Below are 13,417 nucleotides of genomic sequence, written 5' to 3' on the forward strand. Positions count from 1 at the left end.
GTAACGACAGAGCTGCCACTTAAGGAAATGGGATCTATGGGTGTAATTTGTAAGGTGGGGGCAGGCCGTGCCCTCCAGGTGACACAACACCTTCAGCATTGCTTCTAGTCAGGCCAAGAGCAATACAAATACAGTTTCTGAGCTCCCGAAAAATCAGGAACTCCTCCCACTTTGTCGGGAAGCAAACAACCAATAGCAAACCAAGAGAAGCATGCCGTTTGGGAAATGTTAATTGTTATGCTCTTGGTCAGATCAAGTCACGAAGAGATTTGAAAGTTTAGAAGATAATCAGGCTCGCTGGTATATTGGCAATAGCAGCACCAGTGGTGGCAGCAGCAGCAGCAGACTGGCATGAATAAGCAGCCATAGTTGCCTAAAATAAAACTGGAATCTCAGGGAAGTGAATATAAAATAGGTGTCATTTAAAGTGGCGTTCAGCGCCTGTCCCAAATTTCTTTTTTCCACCATGCTGCAATGGCAGTGGTGGCAGAAAAATGGCACGAGTGGGTAAACTGGGACTCTCAAGGAACACGTCTATAGGTGAAATTCGTAGGGAGAGTCAGGCCAACTCCCTATTATTAATTTCTACCTCTACCCCTTCCTCTTGCCCCTTCAAACTGAGTAATAAGGGGTACAGCTTGAAACGCAACCCCTACAAATCCCCTACAAAACCCCTTCAACAATCACATAGAATGACGTGCATTGCATTCAAAAGCATTCTCTCTATGGCTAAAGGAACATTTTAAAAATGACAACGGTATGGCACAGTCCTCATAATTCCTTCACGACTACATTACTCCACATTTATATTGTTTTTTCCATGCACGTTTTATGGAGAAAATGACCATTACACATTGGGAAAACTTTATACTTTAAAATTTATACAACACACAACTTAATCACAACTGTATGGAGAAAACACTTATATTTGTGTGCTTTTGTGGATACCGTAATTTTTTTAAAGATATTCACAATGCATTCAGGGAAATTGCTCGTAGCCCTCCCATCTGGAAAATCTCTGCTTGAAGGGGTAAATAGCCCTGCCCGTTACCCCTGCCCCTCTGCCTTAACATGAATTGGGAAACACTCCCACCGCAACATGTGAACGTGCAACATGGCGGGGAAGGGGAAAGGGGTAGGGCTAAGGGGTGAAATTCAGCCTTACCGCACAAATACACCTACCACGACAAGAGCGAGGCGAGCGACGGAAGTAATTGACTTTGTATTGAGTCGCGCGACAAAAGCGATTCTGGAGACTAGAGGCGATTTGCGCAACGAGAGCGACAGTTTGAAGTTGAAATCCTTTCAACTTTCTATGACACGGTTCGGCGACCAGCCGCGACAGCCAATGACAGTATAAAGGTCAGTGACCACAGCCAATGGGAATGTTTAGATGCTTTGTCTTCTGCTTCTAATGGACATACTGTAGTTGCTTGAATCGCGCGTATCGCTCTGTCGCTTGAATCGCATCGCGCCTGGTCTATTCGTGCGGTTAGGGTGGTCCCTGCCTTTACTTCTACCAGCTCAGCTCACCATATTGTATATGCATAATGGTTTTGGCAATAGCAGCACCATTGGTGGCATGAATGAGGAGCGGTAGACTCATCTTCTTCGACTTCAGAAGGATCTCCGGGAATAAGCTGGCAAATTACAGTGTCACTGAAGTGCCAAATTAGTGTAACTGAATCGCTGATGGAAATTAAGGTGTGTTTTGAAGGGGTTTGAAAGCATTCGGTAAGTCCCTGTCCCAACCGCTTTGCCTCTGTCAGACATGAATGGGAATTCATGGAGCCTGGCATTGCTAGCACTGGTTGAGCTCGAGTCGCAGAGAGGGAGTGAATAGCCGTAGATGAACAGTCTCATTCATCCAGATCATGAGTACCGGTAGTCAGCCAAGTTGTAAGCAGCTGATGTGTTTTGAAGGCTGTTTGAATGTTTCACCTTTCCTCCAAAGGGTTTCTTTTGTGCTAATGATTGGGAACCACATGGTAAGGCTGTCAAAATAAGCTAAAAGAACTCCCAGTGGAAGCCATTCAGCATTTAAAATCGAAAGCTGCAGGGTGTTAATATGACAAGCAGGGGGTGAGTGCATGAATCAGCAGTAGATGTCATCTAGGTAGATAAACCTACTGACCTATCGCCCTAAGATGACTCCACACGCACGCACGCACGCACGCACGCACGCACACGCACACGCACACGCACACGCACACGCACACGCACACGCACACGCACACGCACACGCACACGCACACGCACACGCACACACACACACACACACACACACACACACACACACACACAGGAAGGAAGGCAGGCAGGCAGGAAGATTTTAAAATCTACCCGTCACTAGCCATTTTTACCAGTAAAAGTGACTGGTGGGTTAAAAAATTTACCAGTCACCACTGAAATGTACCAGTCACCACTGAAATGTACCAGTCATTGGCAGGTGGACTGGTGATTATTTCCATCCCTGACCCACACGCACACGCACGCGCACGCGCACGCACACGCACACGCACACGCACACGCACACGCACACGCACACGCACACGCACACGCACACGCACACGCACACGCACACGCACACGCACACACACACACACACACGCACACGCACACGCACACGCACACACACACACACACAAAATGTCACCTGGGCTGGTTATCCTGTGCGAGTGTCTCGCCTCGCTGATAAGCGTGGTCGGCTATCTGCGTGGTGGAGCGCTTGAGGATCTGCTTCAGCTCGGGCTCCAGGCGCTCCATGATGGCCTTGACGGTCTCGGGGATCTTCTTCAGCTTGGCCAGGGCCTTGATAAGGATGCCCATGAACTCGGCGCTGTTCTCCTCCGGGTCCGCGTCCAGGTCCTCGCGGACGTCCTGCTGGTCACGCACTGCAGAGGACAAAGGACAGAGGACAGAGGAAAGAAGTCAGGAAGTGGGTGAGTAAAATCGGCAAAAAAGAAAAACACACCTATAACATCTGATAAAAATCGCTGGTACCATGTTATTATTGAAATAGCTTGGAAAGGGCACATAAATGACATGTTAATAGCAGTAATTAGTGCTTTTCACGATTACATTGGGGGGGGGTTCACGACAGGCAGGTGCTGCCCTGTGCAATTGCCCATTTGGCCCGACCCTAGGACCACCAAGGAAGTCAGTGGTAAACTTTTGGAAACTGAGCTTTTAAGGAATTAAGCTCTAAAAGAAGACAGACTGATTTCAACTTTTTTGACAAGCATGATCTGGATGAAAGAAAATGTATGGCATTTTTCATTGCTCATTTATCATTTATGTAGCCAGGATTGTCCCATTGAGACTAAGTGTCTCTTCTGCCAAGGAGTAACTATCTAGGAACTATCTAGAAACTATGGTGTTTTATGCATATTCCTCTTTACATTTATCCAATTTGTGTGACTGTGGACATGACGCAATCAAATTAACAAATAATACAAAATCCAAAGGAGCTATGGCATAACACATTGCAGTTGGATAATAGTTCATCAGAGGAATAAAGGGGCAAGTAGTCAACAGTAAGCCAAGTTCTGAATCAGCTGTTCCTTAACAACGTAAAGATCAGCTGATTTAGGGAAATGCCCTTTAATAAGGACAAAGGCAAGAGACACTCGTGGCAGAGCCTTCACTTTCAGAAGCCAGAATAAGTAGCCTTGCCCTAAAAGGCATTTCTGTAAGAATTGGCAATTTATTTTTCTCTGCACATTAACTGTAAGACACTATTAGCCAAAACACATGCCAAGAACCTTGTGGAAACAGTAACTTTCCGCTGTGAAAACAGATCAACCCTACCACCCCTCCTCCAACCCTTCCTCTGTTCCAGTTCATCCCTTCCTCTCCTCCTCTGTTCCAGTTCATCCCTTCCTCTCCTCCTCTGTTCCAGTTCATATCACTAATATGCCCAACGTCATAATAACATTCTGAGATGGCCAATTAGGTACAGCTTACGGGAGCCATTGCCAAAAGGTGCTCTAAATACATTTATCATAAACATTAGGCAGACAACAGACATCTCTCTCTGTGTCTCTCTGTGTCTCTCTCTGTGAAAAGAGATATAACCTTTCCTCCCTCCCACATCACCATGGTACATACATATACAAACACATGCACACACGCTCACAAACACACCTTTAGACACATGCGCTCAGTCACACACGCAAACACACATTACACACATCTATCTATGGACATAGGCTCTCAATCAGACCCACAGACACATACAGGTCAACACGCACACGCACACGCACACGCGCACACGCGCACGCACGCACACGCGCACGCACGCGCACACGCACAAGCACACGCACACGCACACGCACACGCACACGCACACACCACGAGCTCAGTCGAGAGTGACAGCGCATCAGCATCACCGCTGCTCTTCTCATTTGCTATCCCAGCGTGGCACAAAAAAACGGGAGGTGAATGTGCGGGGAGTTGATGTTTATGGTAAGTTAATGGTCTGTGCTTTAATTTATTTTTTTCTCTCTTCATCTCTTTTTCGCACTCTCTCTCTTTCTCTCGCTCTCTCTCGTGCTCTTTCTATCCCACAACTCTACATAGTTTGTGTGCAATAATTACTGCAATTACCACCAGCAAATTAGGTGCGCCGAGGCCATTAGACAAAGAGGTGGCATGGATGCGGCTGCTCTCAGTTAATGTGTGTGTGCGTCTCTGTGTGTCAATATGCTGGCTACCAAGTGTGTGTGTGTGTGTGTGTGTCAGTAAGTATGTGTGAATTTATGTCAGCAGCTCCTGCACACGTATGGGTGCGTTGGGGTGTGTGTGTGTATGTGTATATATGTTTGTGTGTGTGTGTGTGTGTGTGTGTGTGTGTGTGTGTGTGTGTGTGTGTGTGTGTGTGTGTGTGTGTGTGTGTGTGTGTGTGTGTGTGTGTGTGTGTGTGTGTGTGTGTGTGTGTGTGTGTGTGTATGTAAAGGCGTAGGGGGTGGAAGTGGTTGGCAGGTAGATCCCTGTTGGCAGTCGGAGCCTCATCTTGACTCTCCCAGCGGTGCTTATGTTCCTGCAATGCAGGCATAAACAACGCTTTACCTGTATATAGGTCACAGACACACAGTCTGCGTGTCTGTGTGCGTGTCTGTGTGCGTGCTTGTGTGTGCGTATAATGTGTGTGTATACATGTGCATAAAGGCATCGGCGTGTTCGACCAGGAGTGTGTATATGTGTGTGTGTGTGTGTGTGTGTGTGTGTGTGTGTGTGTGTGTGTGTGTGTGTGTGTGTGCAAGGGGGCTGTATTGATCATGGTCTTCACCTATGGTTATGGGAGGAGATGCAGAGCATCACTGTGTGTGTGCGCGTGCACGCATGCCTGTGTGCATGTGTGCATGCGTGTGTGTGAGTGTGTGAGTGTGTGAGTGTGTGAGTGAGTGAGTGTGTGAGTGTGTGAGTGTGTGAGTGAGTGAGTGCGTGCGCTCAAATGATTCATAAACTTTAAAAGGGGGGAGGGTCAGGATCAGGAACGTCGGCAATTAGTCAGCCAGGCTTTATTGAAACGGGCGGCTCCATCCAGCACATAATATTGGCGTAATTCCACTGGTGCTACTGGTAGTGTGGTTTGATTGCGTCCATGTGTCGGAAAGGGCCACCGCCCAGGGACGCTGATCTGATTTAGCAACCCAGAGACGGAGCAGCCTGGGCGGGATAAATAGCATTAAGAGGAACCCAGGGGGTGGAGGGTGGAGGGGGGAGGCTCGGAGCGTCTAGTGTGGGGGATAATGAGGCCCTTTACCCCCACTGCGATGTCAGTTACGCGTGATTAATGACGGAGAGGCTGGAAAAATGGTGGTGGGGGTGGTACATAACAGAACATCCTCCTGAGCGTTTGCGGGAACATGATATTGTAATTATCTCTGGCATGGATAGCAGGGTGCCAAGGTGTGTGTGTGTGTGTGTGTGTGTGTGTGTGTGTGTGTGTGTGTGTGTGTGTGTGTGTGTGTGTGTGTGTGTGTGTGTGTGTGTGTGTGTGTGTGTGTGTGTGTGTGTGTGTGTGTGTGTGTGTGTGTGTGTGTGTGTGTGTGTGTGTGTGTGTGTGTGTGTTGCATACATTACATTATATACATAGGGGAATGTGCATGTGTCTAAGTGTATATTTGTACTGTATGTTTAAAGCTAAGATCCTGTGCATGTGTTAACTGTGTAGTGTCTCCGTTTGTGTGTTAGTGTGCGCGAATCATTGTCTCAGTTTGTGTCTAAGTGCGAACACATGTGTGCGTGTGCACAGGAGTGAGTGCTAGAGTTAGCATTTGTGTGTGTGTGTGTGTGTGTGTGTGTGTGTGTGTGTGTGTGTGTGTGTGTGTGTGTGTGTGTGTGTGTGTGTGTGTGTGTGTGTGTGTGTGTGTGTGTGTGTGTGCAATAGTGTATGAATGACTCTAAATGCCTTCAGTAGTGTGGTGGTGGTGGTGGCAGCCATGCCTGTGGCTTCCTGCAGTGTGGTGGCTAATGACGTGCTAATGGCAGTAATAGCTGCGGTGTGCGATCCTTCCTGATGGCTTCATTAGCAACGCCAGCATTAAACCAACCTTACCCACCACCACCCCCTCCCCCATCACCATACAAAGATGAAAACCTGCTCAGCGATAGTAGCAGTGAGTACAAATTGGCGATCATTCATCTACTTATACCGTACCTTTATCTATTTACTATCGCCTTCAACATACAAAAGCTAAAATTGGGCCCAGCAACAGTACTAGTGACACCACTGCTGTACCACACAGTGCTATCCTTTAACTAATTGCTTGTCCAAGGAAGCACCGTAGGCGAAACTTTTTAGAGTTAGATGTTTAGGTTTAGGAGATACAAAATTGACTCGACTTGAACAACAAAAAAATAACTGTAGTAGTCCCCCATTACTAATAATACACACAATTATTTGGGGTCAAATGTATGTTGCTTTTCAGGGGTGCGAAAGCATAGTAGTTAGCCTGTTAGCAACTTGGGTAGTTGCCAATGGGAAATTGCATGCAAACAACAAAGTTACTAACTTAGTTAGCGACTATGGTTTCGAGAAATGCACCCCAGAGATACTAGCTACTACAGAAATAAAAATGATTTGGGTCAAGTTGACACTGCTCTGCCCACGCGCTCCACTCCTCCACTCTACCTGGTCGAAGCATGAGTGACTTCCTCAATTTGCCTCAAGTGAAGACAACAGCTGCCCCCTTGTTGAGTAGATCGATGGCCGCTTTTCCTCCTGTCTGGCTTCCCTCCTCCTACTGCTCGCATGTTCGTTATTTCTCCCTCCCTCCCTCCATCCACTTCTATTCTCTCCTCCATCTCTCTTGCAACCAACTATTTTGCACTACTTTCCATGCCTGACTGATGGGTCACGCTTTTTGTGCTTTTCCTAACTTGCTCATGCACTCACAAGCTCATTCTCTCCATCTCACTCTGAGGGTGACTCTCACACTATGCATCTGCCTGTCTTACCACCTCTCCATCTCTTACCGACTCCCTGCTTCTCCTCATCTGTATATCTGTCTCGCTCACCGTCTCTGTCTCTCTTTCTCTCACAGTCTCTTTCTCTCTCACAAGTCTCTCTCTCCGTCTCTCCCTCCCTCTCTCTTTCGCCTCTCTCTTTCGTCTCTCTCTCCATCTCTCTCTCACTCTCACCTCGTGTCCCTCTCTTTCTCTCTCTCCTGGTGGTTATGCTTGGGTGCTTGTAGTTGTAGACTTACGGCTGGAGCTGCCGGGAGTGCCAAACTGAGAGGTGTCTGTGAGCTTGCGTGGGGTGGACAGGGTGCTGACATCCAGCCCAGACGAGTCCTTCTGAGCAGAACTGCAGGGGAAAAAAGAGAATACAGAGAGAGAGAAAGAGGCTTCATTATCACCATTGTCATTGTCACCGCCTCCGCCTCCACCACTACCGCAGACACAGACATCATCTAACTCATCACTGTCCAGTGACTGTGACGACGTGCATGACTGTATGGGGACATGCAGTGTGAAACTTTTTTGTCATGGGGCGAAAAGTTGGTGTCAGCATGGAACTCATTTGCCTGCCATTCTTCTGAACAACTCTGACGTACTGTACTCTGGCCTAATAAAACCAAAACCGGATACAGAATTTATAACCCGTCTTGTCTTACGACTATGAATAAATTGCTTATTTCTAATAAGCAAGCAAATATGATCATCACTATTATACCATGTTTATCTGAGCAGTGCTGCAATCTCTGTTTCAGTCTTTCAGCACGCAGTTAGTACTCTGTGCATGTCAACAGCATCACAACAAAAATCTTCTGAAAGTGTAACTCACCAGAGACAATTGACACCAATGACACGACAGGACGGAAACTTGCATGTTGTTTACAGACATTTGCACCCACAACACACAAAAACATGACCACAAATGAAAGGATCATATGCAAATTGCAACCGGATAGTGCTGCAAAGAACAGGCTTTGAAAAAACACCCATTTGAAAAATAAATAAATCTGTCACTATATAACCCTTAGCCATACATCGCTTCTTCAAGAAAGAAATTGTGTGAGGGTAATTGCAGCCCACGTCTGTAAACACAGTCATGTAGACGCAATAAAACGGTCCACCCCTGTGATCTCGGATCAAAGGCAGGCAGCAAAAAAACACACCAGCAGCCTTCATATTCACAGAGAGGTCAGTGACCTGCATTAGCCTAATGCATTTTGCAGCTGTGTTGGGGGTCCAAATAAATAAATTAGCAATGGCAGCCTGCAAAGCATTCATCGCTAATCCTCTAGCGGTGGGAATGCCGTTAGCTAGCAGCACAGCACAGTGATTACGATACGTCTCAGTGTCTACCTCCGTTTAAGTCTCTGTCTCAGGGCAGGTCCCTCTGCATATCTGCATATATTGTACAGTGCATATTGTTGTGTGTATATATACAGTATATATATATACTAAGGGCTTTGTATTAATGACATCAAATATGTGCCAGTCAACTTTCAACTTTTTAACTTTATTGTCCCCAAAACGGGCAATTAAGTGTGCAGCAAGACATGGCACATATAGACAGCAACAACATATACCACAGGACAGACATAAAGTGCAGTGGTCAATAAAAGATTAAAATGACCATAAACATGGTTATAAAACAAAATAAAAACACATCATAAATAAATTAAATAAGAACATCATCTTACAATAAAATACCATAAATACCAGTCGGCACCCTTCCTTTGCGGCAAGTTCTAAATTAGTTCATAAATCTCCGCCACGCAATCAGGGAGATGCCTCCAGGAACATACAGGGAGCACTGCATGTTTTCAGACACTATTTTCAGATGCGATGTTTCGCATGTTACTAAGTGCGTTTTTAATTGTGCTGGGTCTGATCAACGTCCAAGCCAAAGACGGAAGGAAAAAAAATGAAAATAAACGAAGAGAAATCTACTAGGTCAGCAAGCATCTTTGTCTGCCAAAGCGGGCTAATGAAAAGCCCTCCCTTTTTTTTTTAGCGAGTTCTGGGGAAGTTGCCCGGAGCCTCAATCTTCCCCTCGCTCAATTTGAGCCAAGGCCCATCATTAAAACATTAGGATCAATTATGAAGTCTTCATCGACAGAAATGGCCGACTAATAGCCTGGCATGTTCCAGATAACAGCGTGGAACAACTGAGCACTCGGCTATGCTTGTGACAAGAAATGGCAAATGGAGAGCGGAGGACTGTAGTGTAGTGTAGTGTAGTGTAGTGTAGCACAGTGGGTGGCATTTCCAAACAAAGAATAAGACCCTAAGAATTAAACCCATAAAACTAGACGTGGTGAACAAAGAGCTGTAGCGCCAGAGGACACAATGGCAGCTGTTAGGCACTGGTTCTTCCTCTGCCCATTCCCTGATGGATGGGTGGATGGATGGATGGATGGATGGATGGATGGATGGATGGATGGATGGATGGATGGATGGATGGATGGATGGATGGATGGATGGATGGATGGATGGATGGATGGATGGATGGATGGATGGATGGATGGATGGAGATGATGATGATGGTATCCAACATACCTTGTTGGTATATTCGCAAGTAATGCATCTTTTATATTATTAAAGAAACAAGAGAAATTCTATATCGCTTTGCACAGAGACATGTTAAACAGCTTAACATTAATTTTTCCTTTTAACAGTCATAATTAAACCAACTCATCAATGAAGGTCTTCATGTTTGTGGTATGATTACCCGACTGGGATAAAGACTCACTGTACAGTACGAGCAATATAATCAATAAATAAAGCAGTAAGATGACTCAGCCGAGCAACAGCAATTCACTTTTTCTTTACACCTTCTTTAAAAATGTAAACTTAACTTCGAGAAAGTCTTGCACTGGATGAGCCATCTTGCCACCCTCTCTCCGTGCAAGTATTTTAATCACCCTAATCAATTATTCTGTCTGACATTTTCTCCCCTGCCTGTATTAATAAGAGACTAGGCGGCGGCGCTGAGAAAAACAGCCAGGCAGACGGATATGCAGACAGATACACAGACAGAGACACCAAGACCGGCAAGTAACTGCATATTTCCATAATCAGCAAAGCACACTGGCTGCCTATGTTCGGCTTGCCTCTGTACAAAGGTGAGGTTGTCTGGGTGGTCTGCTATATCACGTCAATTACCCCCATGTAGCCTTTCAACACGTTCTACAACACCTCCACATCCTGACAGTGACAGCATTCCCATGTCAGCAATTATCTGGAGGAGTAACAAAAGAGAAACTCTATGAACACACAGATCCTCCGTCCAATCTCCTATCTTCTGTCCAATTAATGCCATTACGTACTTCTGAGAAAAATAATTCATGGTTCAACAACACCACCCCTTCAAAAGGTGCATTTTTAAGGCGAGGCAGGCAATATCAGCTAAGCAATAATGATGAGGTGCAAACAAGTTTCAAAATGTAATGTCTTGCATTACAAAGCGCAATAAAATAAAATACTAAAATCTGTTATTGCATAACTGATAACACAGTATAATATTCAGGGTATTAGGTAAGATTTTGCCATCTCTTAAACTGTAGATAGCTCATTTGAGCTACCATCATGTTACTGACTGTAGTTTTTAATTTCATATTTCATATGTACATATATTTTTGGGTGCATCTTCACATGCAACAAATGTAGCAACAACCTACGTAACCGAGTTTGTTACATCCTCACTTCACATGAACCACACTACACATGAATGGCCTCATTGTCTGCCCTTCAAATACTATCAAAATACTATTCAAAAACTATATTCTTATCTATATCTATAAGTGGCCATTTTCTATTGCTGTCGAGCTCGGAATGGAGCTTCAAACCTTACAAAATACCCATTCTGAGCTAATCAAGCGGACAGAGAGAGAGAGAGAGAGAGAGAGAGAGAGAGAGAGAGAGAGAGAGAGAGAGAGAGAGAGAGAGAGAGAGAGAGAGAGACGCGGAAGTAATGGCTTCAGTTTCAACACCTCACAGTCACACTTGATCAAACGCTCCTGAGGAGACTTAACTCTGCATTACTCCACACTACATTGCCCCATGTTCAGAATAAGTTGCCACTTAGTCAGCACTTTGCCTAAGAGCCTGGTGCTCAGCAATTAAAGGCTTCAACAGCATTTATATATTCATTACTTAGCAGGCCCTTCTCTCTCCATTTTTTCGCAATGACACAAACTCCTCTGCTCGTAGCTTGGAATCGGGTGCTATGCTTTATTGCCAATGCAGATGAAGTAGAAGAAAAAGGCAATTAGATGAACACCAACTTCCACCTGTTTTTTTGTTGTGGGCTGCTCATCTCTTTCATCACTCTGACTGTACTGTTCTGTTGTCATTGCAGAATTTTGTACACTAAGCTTTCCCATTTGTTGTATACTCTTATCAAATGAGTGACATAAGCTCAACTCAAGGTCATTGCAAACACTATTCGTTTTATTTAAATGTAAATCACTTACTCTATCTGTTTGATCATGTATTTTCAGCATAAGCCTATCTTATAAGCATATCTATCTATCAATCTTGATGTAAACGTGGCGGATCTATCTACCTATCTACCTATCGTGTGGCAGCCTCCAGAGCTGGTGTGTGAATGAAGGAATCCGTATATGGGTGTGTGTACTATATTTTGAAAGCGCTTTGAATTGAACTTCATAGCTGCAATACTGCGCTATATAAATACAATGTTGTATTGCGTTGTATTGTATTGTACTGTATTGTATTGTACTGTATTTTACTGTATTGTATCTAAGGTCAGTGTGAGCCACTCACCCGGCGCTGCGGGCCTTGTTCTTGTGGCCCACGCGGCTGGTGGACTTGATGTAGAGGTGGCGGTGCAGCTCGTCGATGAGCACCAGGTGGATGTTGAGCTTGCGCATGTGCAGCTCCAGACGCAGGTCGCTCAGGCCCTCCACCTGCAGGAGCGGGCCCTCCAGAGAGTCCACCGCAGACACCTGCACCACAAGGTCAAGGTCAAAGTCAAGGTCAAGGTCAAGGTCAAGTCAGTTTATTGTAGTTTCAGATACATGCAAAGGAGCAGAGTCAGTTAGAGGGTTATTTGAATTGTGAGTATAGGGAACAGCGCATGAAACATAAGGCATGTTGTATTTGCCCATGACATGAGTAAATACAAATGCATACAGTATAATGCAAAAAACACAAACAGAGGTCAATAATAGGATACACAAGTCATTCCTGAGATGTAGGCTCATTCATAATAGCATGCACAAACAACGACATAAGCATGTGCATCTGCATGTATCTGCATACTTTAGGCATTTTGATACAGTAGTTTGTGTATCTAGTTTGAAAACTGAACACGCGCACGCATGCGCACACGCGCACGCACCCACAGTGTAGGTCTGTTATTATAATCTATAATGTCACGTAAGTTTTATGATGCAGACAGCGCTGTGTGTAATCACAGACTGCAGCCACCAAGGGACAGCAACCCCCTAACCACTTCCCAAACTCCCTATACAAATAACCTCGCCTGACCCCAGCTACACAAATAATCTCTACTCCAGCCATTAAAAAGTTGCAGACTTAGGACACAAATATTTGCCACGCAGGAAGCTAATGGGTTTGTATAAATCTACGACAGGGGGGTGGGGTGATGAGAGCGAGAAAAAGAGAGCGAGAGAGAGAGAGAGAGAGAGAGAGAGAGAGAGAGCGAGAGAGAGAGAGAGAGAGAGAGAGAGAGGGGCGGAGAGGGTGTTTATTTCGTCAGTAAATCGGCCATACGAGGCTGCCTCCTTCCTTCACACATCATCTCGTCTCACGCGGTGAGGGAGATGGTGATTGAGATCCATTAGAGAGAGAGGGGGGGGGGAAGGATCCTAAATGATACAAGAAACAATCACACTCTCTACAAGGCTGAGTGGTCCAATTTGTTTTGTTTATTTTTTTTAGGTCCTACCAGGAGGTTGTGGCTCTGCTTGTT

The 13,417-nt window shown here is 45.4% G+C and overlaps 1 protein-coding gene across 1 annotated transcript in view; it reads right to left on the reverse strand.

Annotated features, from left to right (window-relative positions):
* exoc4 (exocyst complex component 4) overlaps window positions 1-13,417 on the reverse strand; it is a 230,914-nt gene that overhangs the window by 197,676 nt on the left and 19,821 nt on the right. Inside the window, exons 4-6 of the mRNA XM_063218022.1 lie at window positions 12,247-12,428; window positions 7,713-7,813; window positions 2,657-2,894 (exon numbers count right to left, since the gene is read on the reverse strand). Of these exons, the coding sequence (XP_063074092.1) occupies window positions 2,657-2,894; window positions 7,713-7,813; window positions 12,247-12,428 (521 nt within the window). The remainder of the gene's footprint in view (window positions 1-2,656; window positions 2,895-7,712; window positions 7,814-12,246; window positions 12,429-13,417) is intronic.

Source organism: Engraulis encrasicolus, chromosome 15 (assembly GCF_034702125.1).
Source record: "Engraulis encrasicolus isolate BLACKSEA-1 chromosome 15, IST_EnEncr_1.0, whole genome shotgun sequence".
Classification (NCBI taxonomy): domain Eukaryota; kingdom Metazoa; phylum Chordata; class Actinopteri; order Clupeiformes; family Engraulidae; genus Engraulis; species Engraulis encrasicolus.